The 21,633-nt window shown below is 53.8% G+C and overlaps 2 protein-coding genes across 2 annotated transcripts in view; one reads left to right on the forward strand and one right to left on the reverse strand.

Moving 5' to 3' along the window:
- Positions 1 to 1,724: 1,724 nt before the first annotated feature.
- Positions 1,725 to 8,012, reverse strand: LOC141072454 (uncharacterized). The gene is made up of 2 exons (XM_073559731.1): positions 6,293 to 8,012; positions 1,725 to 5,434 (listed from the first exon to the last, which is right to left on the reverse strand). The coding sequence occupies exon 2, from the start codon at positions 3,747 to 3,749 to the stop codon at positions 2,829 to 2,831; it is 921 nt and encodes a 306-aa protein (XP_073415832.1). The 5' UTR covers positions 3,750 to 5,434; positions 6,293 to 8,012; the 3' UTR covers positions 1,725 to 2,828.
- Positions 8,013 to 8,064: 52 nt separating this feature from the next.
- Positions 8,065 to 21,633, forward strand: part of LOC141072453 (uncharacterized) — a 46,987-nt gene continuing 33,418 nt past the window's right edge. The window contains exon 1 of the mRNA XM_073559730.1: positions 8,065 to 8,368. Within this exon, the coding sequence (XP_073415831.1) occupies positions 8,357 to 8,368 (12 nt within the window). The 5' untranslated portion in view covers positions 8,065 to 8,356. The remainder of the gene's footprint in view (positions 8,369 to 21,633) is intronic.

Consider the following 21,633-nt stretch of genomic DNA (forward strand, 5'->3'; position numbering starts at 1 on the left):
TTGCCCATTCCCATTCCTTCCGGGATCCGCCGGAAAATAGCTTTGAAGCTATTTTCCGGTGGGGAGTTTTCCGGCCCCGGCCGGAATCCGCCCGTAACCCGCACCATAGACATGAAAGGGCGGGTTTCAGGCAGGAAACACAGCACAGAATACGCCTGTAAATCCAGCTTGTCTGGATAAAGCCTGAGGCCTCGTGCCCACTGACGGAAGGGGATTGTGGAGCGGCATCTCCGCAGCGGCTGTAATTGCGGTAGCAATTGCAGGTCCCACAGGAATCTATTTGTGCCTGCAATTGTGGCCACTATTGTGGTACCCTAATTCTGTATCAAAATCTTCACTTAACTCTCTGGATTTAGGTGCAGGTTTTAGTGCAGGATTTCAGCCCCTTGTCTGAATGGCTGGAATTTTGTTGGTATAATGGCAGCATACATTGACATGCTGCACTGCATGTTTTTTTTTGTAAACAAAATTTTTTCATCAGCATGTGGATGGGATTTACACATTAATGCTGCATATGACCCCAGCCTAATGGACCATTCAGTTATGCCTTAGGCCAAAAGCACACTGGTGATTTTACTGGCGTTTTTTGCGTCCTGCACAATCCTCTCAATGAGACAGCATAGGCAGCGCGGACGTCACGAACGTCTGCGCTGCCCACCCGACGACTAGTGTGCCCATCCGCCTGAATGGAATGCCCCATTCAGGCGGGCGGACCGCCCAGTCGTTCATTCAGACGTCCAGCCGCACGCCGCGTCTGGATGCGGCTGTCAACTAGACGGCCCGTTCAGCATAGTGGCGATCGGCCGTGCTGAACGGCCGTCTAGTTGAAGGGTCTAAAGGTACCCTAAAAATGTGACCTATTTCAAGTTTGGAAGTAATTTTAATTTTAAACAAAAATATATAATTTTCCACTGGGACAATATATGTTGTAAAAAACTATTGGTTGGCCCCTTCACACTAGATTTTGCTTCAGTTTTTTTATTATGAAATCAGAAAATCTGGAGCAAAATGTGAGTAATGTGAGATATGAACAGAGTCTTCTGAATAGGATATTTTTTTTGTGAATTTATCCCAAAACTCTGTCTGCTGCTTGTTACACTTTTTCTGTTATTTCCTCTACTAATACTTTCATTTTAAATTAGGAAATGGACACAGCCGTATGTTGATATTTGGAACAAGAGACAATCTCCATCTACTGGCACACAGTAAAGAGTGGTTTGCTGATGGCATGTTTTTCACTACACCAGCCTTGTTTAAGCAACTTTACACAATCCATGTAGTCCACAGCGGCCTTGTTGTTCCTGTAGTGTTCACCTTGCTGACTGACAAGAGCCGTTCTACATACCAGAGGTTGCTGCAAGAGCTGAAGAACTTGCAGCCTGGACTGCAGCCAGACAACCTGATGTTGGATTGTGAACTAGCTGCAATACAGGCATTTGAGAGTGAATTCCCCAACCTTGTGAAGACTGGTTGCTTTTTCCACCTTTCACAGTCGGTTTGGCGTAAAGTTCAAAATGAAGGACTCAAGATGCAATACCAAGGTGACCATGAATTTGCCCGTTGGATACGCATGATACCTGCCCTGGCCTTTCTACCACCACAGAATGTTGTGCAATCATTTGAAGAATTGGTGGAAGATCCTGACTTTCCACAAGAAGCTATACCCATTGCCAACTATTAGGAAGATACGTATATTGGTTGAATGAATCGCAGAGGACGTCAAGCACCTTTGTTTCCAGTTCAATTCTGGAATGTGTATGAACGAACATTGAATGATCAACAGCGAACAAATAATGATGTGGAAGGATGGCACCGTAGCTTTCGAGAAACATGTGGTACTCTTTTCCAAAATATATACCGGTTCATTAACTGTCTGAAACATCAGCAAGAGCTCCACAGTCTAGAAATTATTCAGATAATAGCAGGAAATCCCATCGCTGCAAGAAACAAAAAGTATGCTGCAATTTCAGCAAGGGTTAAACGTATCGTGCAAGATTTCGATAATAGAAGCTTGATGGATTATCTGAGAGGCATTGCCTACAGCTTTGATTTTTAGTTCATGGTCACATATTGTATGTTTTGAGAGCAGTGTTTTTAGCTGTAAAATAATTCAAGCATTATAACCTGCAATTTGTATTTTCTCTTTTTCTCTAATCCTTCCCCTCTATACCTTTTTATGTTTCTTGTTAAAACAGTTTTGATATATACAGTTAAAGCATAACTCTGCAAAAAACATGTTATGTTATAGTACCTGTGCCCATGATATTCATTTCCAAAGGAGACCTTCCAGCAGCTTCACTTCTGTGTGAAAAGTCTCATCCAAGTTAAAGCTCCATGTGCTGCAGGATTTCAGTGGTTGCTCAGGAGGTTGTTTCTCCTTAGTAGCAGTACTTGTGGATGGACTCTAGAGGGCGTGGCTGCACAGGAGCATGCAGCTAACAATATATTCCCTATGATGTATAAAGGGCTGCTGGTTTACAGCCCTCTGCAAAGCCCCCCTATGTGTTCCGTCCTGTAACAGCTTTACACAGGCAGGGGGGAGCCCTCCTCTTGTCCAGGACAGAGCACATGAGCGGAGGGTGAAGGGGAGCTTTGCAGAGGGCTGTGAACAAGCAGCCCTGAATGTATCATAGGGAGCCAGGATCCGTTCTGCTCCCAAGGGGGCACGACCTCCTTAGTAACCAATGAAATCCTACTATTTTCCTGTCTGTTTGTAAAATTACTCATCTAGAAAACAAAGTTTGAGAATAAAAAAAACTAATTTGATCAGAATTGTATATCTTAGACTCATATGGTGTATTATTAGTGATAAGCAAACCTGCCAATGTTCAGTTCAGGCAGGTTTTTCCCGGATGCGAAAGATCCAGGAGCAAATTGCTAGAGGCAAAACATCCAGGGATGAACTGCTGGGGGCGAACTGACAGGGGGCGAAACATCCGGGGGCGAACTGCTGGGGGCGAAACATCTGGGGGCGAACTGCTGGGGGCGAAACATCCGGGGGTGAACATCCGGGGGTGAACTGCTGGGGGCGAAACATCCAGGGGCGAAACATCCGGGGGCGAACTGCTGGGGGCGAAACATCCGGGGACGAACTGCTGGGGGCGAACTGCTGGGGGCAAAACATCCGGGGGCGAAACATCCGGGGGCGGACTGCTGGGGCGAACTGCTGGGGGCGAAACATCCGGGGGCGAAACATCTGGGGGCGAAACATCTGGGGGGCGAACTGCTGGGGGCGAAACATCCGGGGGCAAACTGCTGGGGGTGAAACATCCGGGGGCGAACTGTTGGGAGCAAAATATTCGGGGGTGAACTGCTGGGGGCGAAACATCCGGGGGCGAAACATCCGGGGGTGACCTGCTGGGGGCGAACTGCTGGGGTCGAAACATCCGGGGGCGAACTGCTGGGGGCAAACTGCTGGGGGCAAACTGCTGGGGGCAAACTGCTGGGGGCGAACTGCTGGTGGCGAACTGCTGGGGGCGAAACATCCGGGGGCGAACTGCTGGGGGCGAAACATCCGGGGGCGAACTGCTGGGGGCGAAACATCCGGGGGCGAACTGCTGGGGGCGAAACATCCGGGGGCGAACTGCTGGGGGCGAAATGTGCGGGGGCGAAATGTGCGTGGGTGAAACAACCTGGGGGCGAAATGCTGGGGGCGAAATGTTCGGGGGCGAAGTGTACCTGGGGGCGAACTGCTGGGGGCGAAATGCTGGGGGCGAACTGCTGGGGGCGAAACTTCCTAAAACCATCATATAGACCCCTCAAAGTGGCTTCACATGTGATGTGGTCCGTAAAAATAAAATGGTGTAAAAATGAGAAATCGCTGGTCAACTTTTAACCCTTGTAACTTACTAACAAAAAAAAATTTTGGTTTCAAAATTGTGCTGATGTAAAGTAAACATGTGGGAAATGTTACTTATTAAGTTTTTTGTGTGCCATATCTCTGTGATTTAAGGGCATAAAAATTCAAAGTTGGAAAATTGCGAAATTTTCAAAATTTTCGCCAAATTTCCGTTTTTTTTCACAAATAAACGCAAGTTATATGAATGAAATTTTACCACTAACATGAAGGACAATATGTCACGAGAAAACAATGTCAGAATCACCGGGATCCATGGAAGCTCCAGAGTTATTACCTCATAAAGGGACAGTGGCCAGAATTGTGAAAATTGGCCCGGGCATGAACGTGCAAACCACCCTTGGGGCTTAAGGGGTTAAATAAGTGCTGCCCCACCGAGTGGCTTGATCAACAATTGCCCTTTTCCAGCACGTCTTTTCAAGATGGAATCAATTTTAGGGGTTCTGGCGGCAATAGCCAATCTCCTCACTTTTCCAACCAGATTTCCAGCATGTCCCTCTTGCAGACTGTCTCTTATTCAAGGCTGCAGCGTGTGCACAACACAGCGCATGTGATGAATAGGAAAGAGGTGTGAAGCAGCTTCAGCAAGATCATCTATTTCTACAGTATATTGTTGCTGTTCTTCTGTAGTAATATCTGTTTGTTCCTCGGTTACATGAGCAGCACTGTGGCCTTCCATCTCATACTGAATCCTGAATGTTCCTCTAGCTGCTGTTCATTATTCTCATTCATCGGTGTAATTGTACTTATGTGTGAAGCATTGTCCGTTACAATAGCAAGATCCTGTTCTTTGAGTTCGTAATCTTGCAGAACTTTTTCCACTACGGCCTGGAGAAACCGGCTGCTGTGAGGAGCTTTAGGATCTTTTACTGCCAGCGTCTTGGTAACAATTTCTTTGTTGTCACAAACATATCGAACGTTGATGGCAAAATCGTTCACTCTGTGACGTGGGCAGGCATCCATTGCAAGAAACATGAAGCGTCTCTTGAGTCTTTTTAAGATCTTCCTTTTGGTTAAGGGCTTCTTCAATCACTAATTTTCTAATATTTTCTCTTTCCAGAGAAACACCAAGTTTGCGGCCATTTCTCCATTAAGAGCTGTAAAAGCTGGTCGTGCAAATAGTGATAATGGTACACCGTCCTTCACAACAAGCTGGAGGAGCCGTCTGTTAGACACATCTGCTGTCACTGTTACAGGAACTATGTCACTTACAAAATATCTTGTTAATGATGTTTGAGACGCTCTTTCCTCCTCCTTTGCCTGGCAGGAAGTGCTGGGCGCGGGTTTCTTGGTGCTGCTGTTATCTTTCTCAGTCACAGCTTTGAAAACTTCTCGGTGGAAGCGTTGTAAATGTCTTTTTAGATTGGAAGCTCTTGTAGGAGCATTTTTATCACTGCCTGAGTATGTGCTGATTTTGGTATCACAGCATTTGTTTTCCTCTGGGTCACTTGTCATACATTGACACATAAAATATTTTTCATCTTGAGTCACTGTAAAATGCTCAAATACAGCTGACTTCATGGGGAGCTTCTTCGACATGTTGTAATCATATAAATTCACTCTCAAAATAATTTTGTCCTATAAAACAAAAAAAATGTATATTATAATTCCAGCGAGAAGAGGGAACCATGTACAGTGGGGAAAATAAGAATTTGATACACTGACAATTTTGCATGTTTTCCCACCTACAAAGAATGGAGAGGTCTGCAATTGTACAATTCACCTGTGAGAGACAGACTAAAAAATTCCAGAAAATCACATTGTATGATTTAAATAATATGCATTTTATTGAATGAAATACGTATTTGATACAATAGAAAAACAGAACTTAATATTTGGCACAGAAACCTTTGTTCAGACATTTCCTGTAGATTCTGTTTCTCTCAGGTGAAGTGTACCTATGATTAAAAATGTCAGACGTCTCCATTCTTTGTAGGTGGGAATCGACAGTGTATCAAATACATACTTTCCCCACTGTATAATTTTAGATAGAAATAAAACAAACTTTGCATAAATCAATAGTGCAGATGACAAATATAAGGTTTGTAAAATATGTTATTAGATAGCTTTACTTTGAATTTACAAGGCTTTTCATATTAGGGTACAGCTCACTAAATGCTTCACAGTCTATGAAGAGGGGAGGAGGGAGGGAGCAAGTTTGTTGTGTATCGTACTCCAGGAACAAAGAAGCTGATAACAGCGCTAATAACCGGATGTTTGGGCTTCTATACCCTATACAAGTCCTCATATCAGTCCTCATCAATCCTGTTTCTGCGTTTTCCCTGTATATTGTATAAAAGCTAGCTTCCCAAAAGTATATGAGCTCAAAGAAAAAACAAACCAGCATCAAGCATACAGAGAGAACATACAGTACACTGGACTATTGGTTTATGCACCGTTTATTGAAAGGTTAAATATGCTTAAAGAAGTAATTACCTTAATCTCGTCATCCTGTTCACTCTGGCAATTCTTCTGAGATGAGTGTCTTCCTTCTTTCTGAATATATGTTTACTTGTCTGTGTTGTACCCTTGTCTGTAGAGGAGGAGCTTCACTGGTGCTAGAGTTCACCACGGACACCTCAGCTGCTGCAGAACCTCATACTGCACACCTCAGCTGCTGCAGAACCTCATACTGCACACCTCAGCTGCTGCAGAACCTCATACTGCACACCTCAGCTGCTGCAGAACCTCATACTGCACACCTCAGCTGCTGCAGAATCTCATACTGCACACCCCTACACTTGAAAATAAAGCCTGCACCTTAAGAAGATGTGGTGGTGAATGCAGTGTATTTATTCCAACTATCAGTTGATGTTACTGAAGACAAGCAATGCCTGTCCTGGGCGTCCTTTAGGGCAGCTATGAGGTGGACCTGACTGGTGCTAAAAAAAAAGGAGTGTTAGTCTGTGTGCTATCCGGCTTTCATTCTTTTTGGTACAGATAAGATATGGATAGACAGATATGGATATATAGATAGAGCAGATTTCTAATCTGCTTTTGCTATTGAAAACATTATCTATGAGCTCAAAAACCTTTCAGGTGATGCAGTTTTTTTAAAAAGCTGATCGGCTTTTGCAGCTGAAAAACGTATCCTCAAAAAACGCAGCAAAAACGCTGTGTGTGAATGTAGCCTTAGATCAGGAATAGAACAGCCATTTATAGGACATTTCATAACTTTCCCAAATTCCTATGAAAAAATATTCAGCACATTCTGCATTGAACTACTGGACCCAATTTATTATATATTCTAGGAGTCGGACCATTTTATACCGACTCCACAGCCCTGCTGTAAACAGCTGACAACACAGCAGAGGATCTCAGTGTGGAAAGTTGTCAGTGAGGAGGAGGGACAAAACCATTTCACAAGTATTAGATCCACCATGGACACTGAAGACGTCATCAAGAAGGGGCTGAGATCCCGCACCACAGCGACATCACCCAGAACTGGACGTCCCCCAGAAACTGATGGGAAGAGAAGATAGTCCTGGAGGCTTCACGAGGCCGACGGCAACATTAGAGGAGCTGCACGAAGCCGACGGCAACATTAGAGGAGCTGCAGGAGGCCGACGGCAACATTAGAGGAGCAGCACGAGGCCGACGGCAACATTAGAGGAGCAGCACGAGGCCGACGGCAACATTAGAGGAGCTGCAGGAGGTTCTGGCCGGTCCTGATTGTGTCCTGCATGTGATCTCCCGCATTCCTCATATCTCCGGCCTGTGGGGAGACGGAGCCCTTTCTTACATATATTCCTCCGGGCCGGCAATGTTCTGCCAGAACCTCCATCACGTCGTCCAGAAGCAGAAACGTGACCTGTCTGATGAGACCAACCATAATCCCAGAAGATCAACATCCCCACAGTGAGGCATGGTAGGGGCAGCATAGAGGATTTAGCCAAATGGGAGTGGATTATGCAGAGAATAGTGTACAATTTCACATCAGAACCTCCGACCTCTGCTAAGCACTGAAGATGAGGAGGAATTTCACCTCTCAGGGACAAGGACACCACCCTGACCCCACAGTGACCCCGCGCTGACCCCACGGTGACCCCGGGCTGACCCCACAGTGACCCGTGCTGACCGCCATCGCCCCGATCACTCCCCGCCTGTCGCAGCCCAGGAGCGATCATGTGCCATTGAGGATCCAGTGGTGTGAGCCGGCAGCGGCTATGGCTGGACACAGTCACGGCCGTGCGCTTCGGATTATGGGGGGACAGAAGAATGCTGTGCAGGTCACATGACCAATAACGGATGTCATAGTCCCGGCACCACGGCGACCGGACGGAGAACATATATAACAACAGCGAAACCCCAGAGCGCCCCCACACCCGAGACCCCGAGCTCTGCCCGACACGTCAGTGACGTCCCAACACTGCTCGCTGTCGCCCCCTGGCGTCTCCGGACCGACCAATAGCAGCAGAAGGTGAGTGACGTCACGAGGAACCCGGGAGCGCAGCGACACCTGGTGGACACGGCAGGCAGAGCAGAGCGCGGAGCAGCGGGATGAGGGGAGAGGTGAGTGCGGCCCCGAGACCTGTCCCGTCCTGTGTGCCCCCACCCCTGTGCCAGATGGTACACTCCACCCCCGCAGGGACAGACATGGTCCATCCCGGGCTCTTCCGGCCGCAAGGCATTACTGGGAAAGAAGCGCCGCCCCTCCCCCAAACACCCCAACTTCATCACATCAGCGCCCGAGTGCGACACAACGTCTGCGCCACACACCGACCCCCTAATAGCGACAGCGACCCCCGGATATAGCGACAGAGACCCCCCGATAGTGACAGAGACCACCTAATAGCGACAGCGACCCCCGGATATAGCGACAGAGACCCCCCTGATAGCGACAGAGACCCCCCGGATATAGCGACAGAGACCCCCCGGATATAGCGACAGAGACCCCCTGATAGCGACAGCGACCCCCTGATAGCGACAGAGACCCCCCGATAGTGACAGAGACCCCCCGATAGTGACAGAGACCCCCCTGATAGCGACAGAGACCCCCCTGATAGCGACAGCGACCCCCTGATAGCGACAGAGACCCCCCTGATAGCGACAGAGACCCCCCGATAGTGACAGAGACCCCCCGATAGCGACAGCGACCCCCTGATAGCGACAGAGACCCCCCTGATAGCGACAGAGACCCCCCGATAGTGACAGAGACCCCCCGATAGTGACAGAGACCCCCCGATAGTGACAGAGACCCCCAGATATAGCGACAGAGACCCCCCGATAGTGACAGAGACCCCCTGATAGTGACAGATACCCCCAGATATAGCGACAGAGACCCCCCTGATAGCGACAGAGACCTCCCTGATAGTGACAGAGACCCCCAGATATAGCGACAGAGACCCCCCTGATAGCGACAGAGACCTCCCTGATAGTGACAGAGACCCCCAGATATAGCGACAGAGACCCCCTGATAGTGACAGAGACCCCCTGATATAGCGACAGAGACCCCCGGATATAGCGACAGAGACCCCCCTGATAGCGACAGAGACCTCCCTGATAGTGACAGAGACCCCCAGATATAGCGACAGAGACCCCCCGATAGTGACAGAGACCCCCTGATATAGCGACAGAGACCCCCGGATATAGCGACAGAGACCCCCTGATAGCGACAGAGACCTCCCTGATAGTGACAGAGACCCCCAGATATAGCGACAGAGACCCCCCGATAGCGACAGAGACCTCCCTGATAGCGACAGAGACCTCCCTGATAGTGACAGAGACCCCCTGATATAGCGACAGAGACCCCCGGATATAGCGACAGAGACCCCCTGATAGCGACAGAGACCTCCCTGATAGTGACAGAGACCCCCAGATATAGCGACAGAGACCCCCCGATAGCGACAGAGACCCCCCTGATAGCGACAGAGACCTCCCTGATAGTGACAGAGACCCCCAGATATAGCGACAGAGACCCCCCGATAGCGACAGCGACCCCCGGATATAGCGACAGAGACCCCCCTGATAGCGACAGAGACCCCCCTGATAGCGACAGAGACCTCCCTGATAGTGACAGATACCCCCAGATATAGCGACAGAGACCCCGTTGATAGTGACAGAGACCTCCCTGATAGTGACAGATACCCCCAGATATAGCGACAGAGACCCCCCGATAGTGACAGAGACCTCCCTGATAGTGACAGAGACCCCCCGATAGCGACAGAGACCCCCTGATAGTGACAGATACCCCCAGATATAGCGACAGAGACCCCCCGATAGTGACAGAGACCCCCCGATAGTGACAGAGACCCCCCGATAGCGACAGAGACCCCCCGATAGTGACAGAGACCCCCAGATATAGCGACAGAGACCCCCCTGATAGCGACAGAGACCCCCCTGATAGCGACAGAGACCTCCCTGATAGTGACAGATACCCCCAGATATAGCGACAGAGACCCCGTTGATAGTGACAGAGACCTCCCTGATAGTGACAGATACCCCCAGATATAGCGACAGAGACCCCCCGATAGTGACAGAGACCTCCCTGATAGTGACAGAGACCCCCCGATAGCGACAGAGACCCCCTGATAGTGACAGATACCCCCAGATATAGCGACAGAGACCCCCCGATAGTGACAGAGACCCCCCGATAGTGACAGAGACCCCCCGATAGCGACAGAGACCCCCCGATAGTGACAGAGACCCCCAGATATAGCGACAGAGACCCCCCGATAGCGACAGAGACCCCCTGATAGTGACAGAGACCCCCAGATATAGCGACAGAGACCCCCCTGATAGCGACAGAGACCCCCAGATATAGCGACAGAGACCCCCTGATAGCGACAGAGACCCCCCTGATAGCGACAGAGACCCCCAGATATAGCGACAGAGACCCCCCTGATAGCGACAGAGACCCCCGGATATAGCGACAGAGACCCCCCTGATAGCGACAGAGACCTCCCTGATAGTGACAGAGACCCCCCCGATAGCGACAGAGACCACCTAATAGCGACAGCGACCCCCGGATATAGCGACAGAGACCCCCCTGATAGCGACAGAGACCTCCCTGATAGTGACAGAGACCCCCCGATAGTGACAGAGACCCCCTAATAGCGACAGCGACCCCCGGATATAGCGACAGAGACCCCCCTGATAGCGACAGAGACCCCCTGATAGTGACAGAGACCCCCCTGATAGCGACAGAGACCCCCAGATATAGCGACAGAGACCCCCCTGATAGCGACAGAGACCCCCGGATATAGCGACAGAGACCCCCCTGATAGCGACAGAGACCTCCCTGATAGTGACAGAGACCCCCCCGATAGCGACAGAGACCACCTAATAGCGACAGCGACCCCCGGATATAGCGACAGAGACCCCCCTGATAGCGACAGAGACCTCCCTGATAGTGACAGAGACCCCCCGATAGTGACAGAGACCCCCTAATAGCGACAGCGACCCCCGGATATAGCGACAGAGACCCCCCTGATAGCGACAGAGACCCCCCGATAGCGACAGAGACCCCCTGATAGCGACAGAGACCCCCTGATAGCGACAGAGACCCCCCTGATAGCGACAGCGACCCCCGGATATAGCGACAGAGACCCCCCTGATAGCGACAGAGACCCCCCTGATAGCGACAGAGACCTCCCTGATAGTGACAGATACCCCCAGATATAGCGACAGAGACCCCCCGATAGTGACAGAGACCCCCTAATAGCGACAGCGACCCCCGGATATAGCGACAGAGACCCCCCTGATAGCGACAGAGACCCCCCGATAGCGACAGAGACCCCCCGATAGTGACAGAGACCCCCCGATAGCGACAGAGACCCCCCGATAGTGACAGAGACCCCCAGATATAGCGACAGAGACCCCCCGATACTGACAGAGACCCCCTGATAGTGACAGATATCCCCAGATATAGCGACAGAGACCCCCGGATATAGCGACAGAGACCCCCCTGATAGCGACAGAGACCTCCCTGATAGTGACAGAGACCCCCCTGATAGCGACAGAGACCCCCTGATAGTGACAGAGACCCCCAGATATAGCGACAGAGACCCCCCTGATAGCGACAGCGACCCCCGGATATAGCGACAGAGACCCCCCTGATAGCGACAGAGACCCCCCTGATAGCGACAGAGACCTCCCTGATAGTGACAGATACCCCCAGATATAGCGACAGAGCCCCCGTTGATAGTGACAGAGACCTCCCTGATAGTGACAGATACCCCCAGATATAGCGACAGAGACCCCCCGATAGTGACAGAGACCTCCCTGATAGTGACAGAGACCCCCCGATAGCGACAGAGACCCCCTGATAGTGACAGATACCCCCCGATATAGCGACAGAGACCCCCCGATAGTGACAGAGACCCCCCGATAGTGACAGAGACCCCCCGATAGTGACAGAGACCCCCTGATAGTGACAGAGACCCCCAGATATAGCGACAGAGACCCCCCGATAGCGACAGAGACCCCCTGATAGTGACAGAGACCCCCAGATATAGCGACAGAGACCCCTCTGATAGCGACAGAGACCCCCAGATATAGCGACAGAGACCCCCTGATAGCGACAGAGACCCCCCTGATAGCGACAGAGACCCCCAGATATAGCGACAGAGACCCCCCTGATAGCGACAGAGACCCCCGGATATAGCGACAGAGACCCCCCTGATAGCGACAGAGACCTCCCTGATAGTGACAGAGACCCCCCCGATAGCGACAGAGACCACCTAATAGCGACAGCGACCCCCGGATATAGCGACAGAGACCCCCCTGATAGCGACAGAGACCTCCCTGATAGTGACAGAGACCCCCCGATAGCGACAGAGACCCCCTGATAGTGACAGATACCCCCAGATATAGCGACAGAGACCCCCAGATAGCGACAGAGACCCCCTGATAGTGACAGATACCCCCAGATATAGCGACAGAGACCCCCCGATAGCGACAGAGACCCCCTGATAGTGACAGAGACCCCCAGATATAGCGACAGAGACACCCCGATAGAGACAGAGACCCCCTGATAGTGACAGAGACCCCCAGATATAGCGACAGAGACCCCCCTGATAGCGACAGCGACCCCCGGATATAGCGACAGAGACCCCCCTGATAGCGACAGAGACCTCCCTGATAGTGACAGAGACCCCCCGATAGCGACAGAGACCCCCTGATAGTGACAAATACCCCCAGATATAGTGACAGAGACCCCCCGATAGTGACAGAGACCCCCTGATAGTGACAGAGACCCCCCGATAGCGACAGAGACCCCCTGATAGTGACAGAGACCCCCAGATATAGCGACAGAGACCCCCTAATAGCGACAGAGACCCCCCTAATAGCGACAGAGACCCCCCGATAGCGACAGAGACCCCCTAATAGCGACAGAGACCCCCGGATAGTGACAGAGACCCCCTAATAGCGACAGAGACCCCCCGATAGCGACAGAGACCCCCTAATAGCGACAGAGACCCCCGGATAGTGACAGAGACCCCCTAATAGCGACAGCGACCCCCGGATATAGCGACAGAGACCCCCCTGATAGTGACAGAGACCCCCCGATAGCGACAGAGACCCCCCGATAGTGACAGATACCCCCAGATATAGCGACAGAGACCCCCCGATAGTGACAGAGACCCCCTAATAGCGACAGCGACCCCCGGATATAGCGACAGAGACCCCCCTGATAGCGACAGAGACCCCCCGATAGTGACAGAGACCCCCCGATAGCGACAGAGACCCCCCGATAGTGACAGAGACCCCCAGATATAGCGACAGAGACCCCCCGATAGTGACAGAGACCCCCTGATAGTGACAGAGACCCCCAGATATAGCGACAGAGACCCCCGGATATAGCGACAGAGACCCCCCTGATAGCGACAGAGACCTCCCTGATAGTGACAGAGACCCCCCTGATAGCGACAGAGACCCCCTGATAGTGACAGAGACCCCCAGATATAGCGACAGAGACCCCCCCTGATAGCGACAGCGACCCCCGGATATAGCGACAGAGACCCCCCTGATAGCGACAGAGACCCCCCTGATAGCGACAGAGACCTCCCTGATAGTGACAGATACCCCCAGATATAGCGACAGAGACCCCCCGATAGTGACAGAGACCCCCTAGTAGCGACAGCGACCCCCGGATATAGCGACAGAGACCCCCCTGATAGCGACAGAGACCCCCCGATAGCGACAGAGACCCCCCGATAGTGACAGAGACCCCCCGATAGCGACAGAGACCCCCCGATAGTGACAGAGACCCCCAGATATAGCGACAGAGACCCCCCGATAGTGACAGAGACCCCCTGATAGTGACAGATACCCCCAGATATAGCGACAGAGACCCCCGGATATAGCGACAGAGACCCCCCTGATAGCGACAGAGACCTCCCTGATAGTGACAGAGACCCCCCTGATAGCGACAGAGACCCCCTGATAGTGACAGAGACCCCCAGATATAGCGACAGAGACCCCCCTGATAGCGACAGCGACCCCCGGATATAGCGACAGAGACCCCCCTGATAGCGACAGAGACCTCCCTGATAGTGACAGATACCCCCAGATATAGCGACAGAGACCCCGTTGATAGTGACAGAGACCTCCCTGATAGTGACAGATACCCCCAGATATAGCGACAGAGACCCCCCGATAGTGACAGAGACCTCCCTGATAGTGACAGAGACCCCCCGATAACGACAGAGACCCCCTGATAGTGACAGATACCCCCAGATATAGCGACAGAGACCCCCCGATAGTGACAGAGACCCCCCGATAGCGACAGAGACCCCCCGATAGCGACAGAGACCCCCCGATAGTGACAGAGACCCCCAGATATAGCGACAGAGACCCCCCGATAGCGACAGAGACCCCCTTATAGTGACAGAGACCCCCAGATATAGCGACAGAGACCCCCCTGATAGCGACAGAGACCCCCAGATATAGCGACAGAGACCCCCTGATAGCGACAGAGACCCCCCTGATAGCGACAGAGACCCCCAGATATAGCGACAGAGACCCCCCTGATAGCGACAGAGACCCCCGGATATAGCGACAGAGACCCCCCTGATAGCGACAGAGACCTCCCTGATAGTGACAGAGACCCCCCCGATAGCGACAGAGACCACCTAATAGCGACAGCGACCCCCGGATATAGCGACAGAGACCCCCCTGATAGCGACAGAGACCTCCCTGATAGTGACAGAGACCCCCCGATAGCGACAGAGACCCCCTGATAGTGACAGATACCCCCAGATATAGCGACAGAGACCCCCAGATAGCGACAGAGACCCCGTGATAGTGACAGATACCCCCAGATATAGCGACAGAGACCCCCCGATAGCGACAGAGACCCCCTGATAGTGACAGAGACCCCCAGATATAGCGACAGAGACACCCCGATAGAGACAGAGACCCCCTGATAGTGACAGAGACCCCCAGATATAGCGACAGAGACCCCCCTGATAGCGACAGCGACCCCCGGATATAGCGACAGAGACCCCCCTGATAGCGACAGAGACCTCCCTGATAGTGACAGAGACCCCCCGATAGCGACAGAGACCCCCTGATAGTGACAAATACCCCCAGATATAGTGACAGAGACCCCCCGATAGCGACAGAGACCCCCCGATAGCGACAGAGACCCCCCGATAGCGACAGAGACCCCCTGATAGTGACAGAGACCCCCAGATATAGCGACAGAGACCCCCCGATAGCGACAGAGACCCCCCTAATAGCGACAGAGACCCCCCGATAGCGACAGAGACCCCCTAATAGCGACAGAGACCCCCGGATAGTGACAGAGACCCCCTAATAGCGACAGAGACCCCCCGATAGCGACAGAGACCCCCTAATAGCGACAGAGACCCCCGGATAGTGACAGAGACCCCCTAATAGCGACAGCGACCCCCGGATATAGCGACAGAGACCCCCCTGATAGCGACAGAGACCCCCGGATAGTGACAGAGACCCCCTAATAGCGACAGCGACCCCCAGATATAGCGACAGAGACCCCCCTAATAGTGACAGAGACCCCCTGATAGCGACAGAGACCCCCTGATAGTGACAGAGACCCCCAGATATAGCGACAGAGACCCCCCTGATAGCGACAGCGACCCCCGGATATAGCGACAGAGACCCCCCTGATAGCGACAGAGACCTCCCTGATAGTGACAGAGACCCCCCGATAGCGACAGAGACCCCCTGATAGTGACAGAGACCCCCAGATATAGCGACAGAGACCCCCCGATAGCGACAGAGACCCCCTAATAGCGACAGAGACCCCCGGATAGTGACAGAGACCCCCTAATAGCGACAGCGACCCCCAGATATAGCGACAGAGACCCCCCTAATAGCGACAGCGACCCCCTGATATAGCGACAGAGACCTCCCTGATAGTGACAGAGACCCCCCGATAGCGACAGAGACCCCCTGATAGTGACAGAGACCCCCCGATAGCGACAGAGACCCCCCTGATAGTGACAGAGACCCCCCCGATAGCGACAGAGACCTCCCTGATAGTGACAGAGACCCCCCCGATAGCGACAGAGACCCCCTGATAGTGACAGAGACCCCCGATAGCGACAGAGACCCCCTGATAGCGACAGAGACCCCCCAATAGCGACAGAGACCCCCCGATAGCGACAGAGACCCCCCGATAGTGACAGAGACCCCCCGATAGCGACATAGACCCCCCCGATAGCGACAGAGACCCCCCGATAGCGACAGAGACCCCCCTGATAGTGACAGAGACCCCCCGATAGCGACAGAGACCCCCCTAATAGCGACAGAGACCCCCCGATAGCGACATAGACCCCCCTGATAGTGACAGAGACCCCCCGATAGCGACAGAGACCCCCCTAATAGCGACAGAGACCCCCCTGATAGCGACAGAGACCCCCCTGATAGTGACAGAGACCCCCTGATAGTGACAGAGACCCCCAGATATAGCGACAGCGACCCCCGGATATAGCGACAGAGACCCCCCCGATAGTGACAGAGACCTCCCTGATAGTGACAGAGACCCCCCGATAGCGACAGAGACCCCCTGATAGTGACAGATACCCCCAGATATAGCGACAGAGACCCTCCGATAGTGACAGAGACCCCCTGATAGTGACAGAGACCCCCCGATAGCGACAGAGACCCCCTGATAGTGACAGAGACCCCCAGATATAGCGACAGAGACCCCCCGATAGCGACAGAGACCCCCTGATAGTGACAGAGACCCCCAGATATAGCGACAGAGACCCCCCTGATAGCGACAGAGACCCCCAGATATAGCGACAGAGACCCCCCTGATAGCGACAGAGACCCCCCTGATAGCGACAGAGACCCCCGGATATAGCGACAGAGACCCCCCTGATAGCGACAGAGACCTCCCTGATAGTGACAGAGACCCCCCCGATAGCGACAGAGACCCCCTAATAGCGACAGCGACCCCCCTGATAGCGACAGAGACCTCCCTGATAGCGACAGAGACCCCCCGATAGCGACAGAGACCCCCTGATAGTGACAGATACCCCCAGATATAGCGACAGAGACCCCCTGATAGTGACAGAGACCCCCTGATAGTGACAGAGACCCCCCGATAGCGACAGAGACCCCCTGATAGTGACAGAGACCCCCAGATATAGCGACAGAGACCCCCCGATAGCGACAGAGACCCCCTGATAGTGACAGAGACCCGCAGATATAGCGACAGAGACCCCCCTGATAGCGACAGCGACCCCCGGATATAGCGACAGAGACCCCCCTGATAGCGACAGAGACCTCCCTGATAGTGACAGAGACCCCCCGATAGCGACAGAGACCCCCTGATAGTGACAGATACCCCCAGATATAGTGACAGAGACCCCCCGATAGTGACAGAGACCCCCTGATAGTGACAGAGACCCCCAGATATAGCGACAGAGACCCCCCGATAGCGACAGAGACCCCCTGATAGTGACAGAGACCCCCAGATATAGCGACAGAGACCCCCCTGATAGCGACAGAGACCCCCAGATATAGCGACAGAGACCCCCCTGATAGCGACAGAGACCCCCAGATATAGCGAAAGAGACCCCCCTGATAGCGACAGAGACCCCCGGATATAGCGACAGAGACCCCCCTGATAGCGACAGAGACCTCCCTGATAGTGACAGAGACCCCCCCGATAGCGACAGAGACCCCCTAATAGCGACAGAGACCCCCCGATAGCGACAGAGACCCCCTGATAGCAACAGAGACCACCGGATATAGCGACAGAGACCCCCCTGATAGCGACAGAGACCCCCTAATAGCGACAGAGACCCCCCGATAGCGACAGAGACCCCCTAATAGCGACAGAGACCCCCGGATAGTGACAGAGACCCCCTAATAGCGACAGCGACCCCCGGATATAGCGACAGAGACCCCCCTAATAGCGACAGCGACCCCCTGATATAGCGACAGAGACCTCCCTGATAGTGACAGAGACCCCCCGATAGCGACAGAGACCCCCTGATAGTGACAGAGACCCCCCGATAGCGACAGAGACCCCCCTGATAGTGATAGAGACCCCCCGATAGCGACAGAGACCTCCCTGATAGTGACAGAGACCCCCCGATAGCGACAGAGACCCCCTGATAGTGACAGAGACCCCCCGATAGCGACAGAGACCCCCTAATAGCGACAGAGACCCCCCAATAGCGACAGAGACCCCCCGATAGCGACAGGGACCCCCTGATAGTGACAGAGACCCCCTGATAGCGACAGACCCCCCTGATAGCGACAGAGACCCCCCGATAGCGACAGAGACCCCCTGATAGTGACAGAGACCCCCCGATAGCGACATAGACCCCCCCGATAGCGACAGAGACCCCCCGATAGCGACAGAGACCCCCCTGATAGTGACAGAGACCCCCCGATAGCGACAGAGACCCCCCTAATAGCGACAGAGACCCCCTGATAGCGACATAGACCCCCCTGATAGTGACAGAGACCCCCCGATAGCGACAGAGACCCCCCTAATAGCGACAGAGACCCCCCTGATAGCGACAGAGACCCCCCTGATAGTGACAGAGACCCCCTGATAGTGACAGAGACCCCCAGATATAGCGACAGCGACCCCCGGATATAGCGACAGAGACCCCCCCTGATAGCGACAGAGACCTCCCTGATAGTGACAGAGACCCCCCGATAGCGACAGAGACCCCGTGATAGTGACAGATACCCCCAGATATAGCGACAGAGACCCCCCGATAGTGACAGAGACCCCCTGATAGTGACAGAGACCCCCCGATAGCGACAGAGACCCCCTGATAGTGACAGAGACCCCCAGATATAGCGACAGAGACCCCCCGATAGCGACAGAGACCCCCTGATAGTGACAGAGACCCCCAGATATAGCGACAGAGACCCCCCTGATAGCGACAGAGACCCCCAGATATAGCGACAGAGACCCCCCTGATAGCGACAGAGACCCCCCTGATAGCGACAGAGACCCCCCTGATAGCGACAGAGACCCCCGGATATAGCGACAGAGACCCCCCTGATAGCGACAGAGACCTCCCTGATAGTGACAGAGACCCCCCCGATAGCGACAGAGACCCCCTAATAGCGACAGCGACCCCCGGATATAGCGACAGAGACCCCCCTGATAGCGACAGAGACCTCCCTGATAGTGACAGAGACCCCCCGATAGCGACAGAGACCCCCTGATAGTGACAGATACCCCCAGATATAGCGACAGAGACCCCCTGATAGTGACAGAGACCCCCTGATAGTGACAGAGACCCCCCGATAGCGACAGAGACCCCCTGATAGTGACAGAGACCCCCCGATAGCGACAGAGACCCCCTGATAGTGACAGAGACCCGCAGATATAGCGACAGAGACCCCCCTGATAGCGACAGCGACCCCCGGATATAGCGACAGAGACCCCCCGATAGCGACAGAGACCCCCTGATAGTGACAGATACCCCCAGATATAGTGACAGAGACCCCCCGATAGTGACAGAGACCCCCTGATAGTGACAGAGACCCCCCGATAGCGACATAGTCCCCCCGATAGCGACATAGACCCCCCTGATAGTGACAGAGACCCCCCGATAGCGACAGAGACCCCCCGATAGTGACAGAGACCCCCCGATAGTGACAGAGACCCCCCTGATAGCGACAGAGACCCCCTGATAGCGGCAGAGACCCCCCATAGTGACAGAGACCCCCCTGATAGTGACATAGACCCCCTAATAGCGACATAGACCCCCCTGATAGTGACAGAGACCCCCCGATAGTGACAGAGACCCCCCTGATAGCGACAGAGACCCCCTTGATAGCGACAGAGACCCCCCTGATAGTGACATAGACCCCCCGATAGCGACATAGACCCCCCTGATAGTGACAGAGACCCCCCGATAGCGACAGAGACCCCCCGATAGTGACAGAGACCCCCCTGATAGCAACAGAGACCCCCCATAATGACAGAGACCCCCCTAATAGCGACAGAGACCCCCTGATAGTGACAGAGACCCCGGATAGCGACAGAGACCCCCCATAGCGACAGAGACCCCCCAATAGCAACAGAGACCCCCTGATAGCGACAGAGACCCCCTGATAGCGACAGAGACCCCCGGATAGCAACAGAGACCCCCCCTGATAGCGACAGAGACCCCCCGATAGCGACAGAGACCCCCCGATAGCGACAGAGACCCCCCGATAGCGACAGAGACCCCCCTGATAGCAACAGAGACCCCCCTGATAGCGACAGAGACCCCCCTGATAGCGACAGAGACCCCCTGATAGCGACAGCGACCCCCCTGATAGCGACAGAGACCCCCCTGATAGCGACAGAGACCCCCCGATAGCGACAGAGACCCCCCATTACTGACCGATACCCCTGGATATAGCGACAGAGACCCTCTAATATTGACAGAGACCCCCCTATAGCGACAGAGACCCCCCGATAGCGACAGAGACCCCGGATATAGTGACAGAGACCCCCCCGATAGCGACAGAGACCCCCGGATGGTGACAGAGACCCCCCCGATAGGACAGAGACCCCCCGATAGCGACAGAGACGCCCGGACAGTGACAGAGATCCCTGGATATAGTGACAGAAGAGACCCCCGGATATAGCAACAGAGACCCCCCGATAGTGACAGAGACCCTCTAATAGCGACAGAGACCCCTCTAATAGCGACAGAGACCCCTCGATAGCGACAGACCCCCCGATAGCGGCAGAGACCCCCCGATAGTGGCAGAGACCCCCCGATAGTGACAGAGACCCCCGGATAGTTACAGTGACCCCGCGATAGCGACAGAAAGCCCACGATAGCGAAAGAGACCCCCTAATAGCGACAGCGACCCCCCGATAGCGACAGAGACCCCCCTGATAGCGACAGAGACCCCCCTGATAGCGACAGAGACCCCCCGATAGCGACAGAGACCCCGCCATTACTGACAGATACCCCTGGATATAGCGACAGAGACCCCCTAATAGCGACAGAGACCCTCTAATAGTGACAGAGACCCCCCTATAGCGACAGAGACCCCCCGATAGCGACAGAGACCCCGGATATAGTGACAGAGACCCCCCCGATAGCGACAGAGACCCCCGGATGGTGACAGAGACCCCCCTGATAGCGACAGAGACCCCCCGATAGCGACAGAGACCCCCCGATAGCGACAGAGACCCCCCATTACTGACCGATACCCCTGGATATAGCGACAGAGACCCTCTAATATTGACAGAGACCCCCCTATAGCGACAGAGACCCCCCGATAGCGACAGAGACCCCGGATATAGTGACAGAGACCCCCCCGATAGCGACAGAGACCCCCGGATGGTGACAGAGACCCCCCCGATA

This window comes from Dendrobates tinctorius, unplaced genomic scaffold, assembly GCF_039654945.1.
Source record: "Dendrobates tinctorius isolate UK_male_01 unplaced genomic scaffold, ASM3965494v1 ptg000273l, whole genome shotgun sequence".
NCBI classification, from domain to species: domain Eukaryota; kingdom Metazoa; phylum Chordata; class Amphibia; order Anura; family Dendrobatidae; genus Dendrobates; species Dendrobates tinctorius.

Bases quoted from the DNA above. Each gene is read 5' to 3' on its own strand.
- LOC141072454 (XM_073559731.1), bottom strand. From the start codon at position 3,749: ATGATGGTTTTAGGAAGTTTCGCCCCCAGCAGTTCGCCCCCAGCATTT.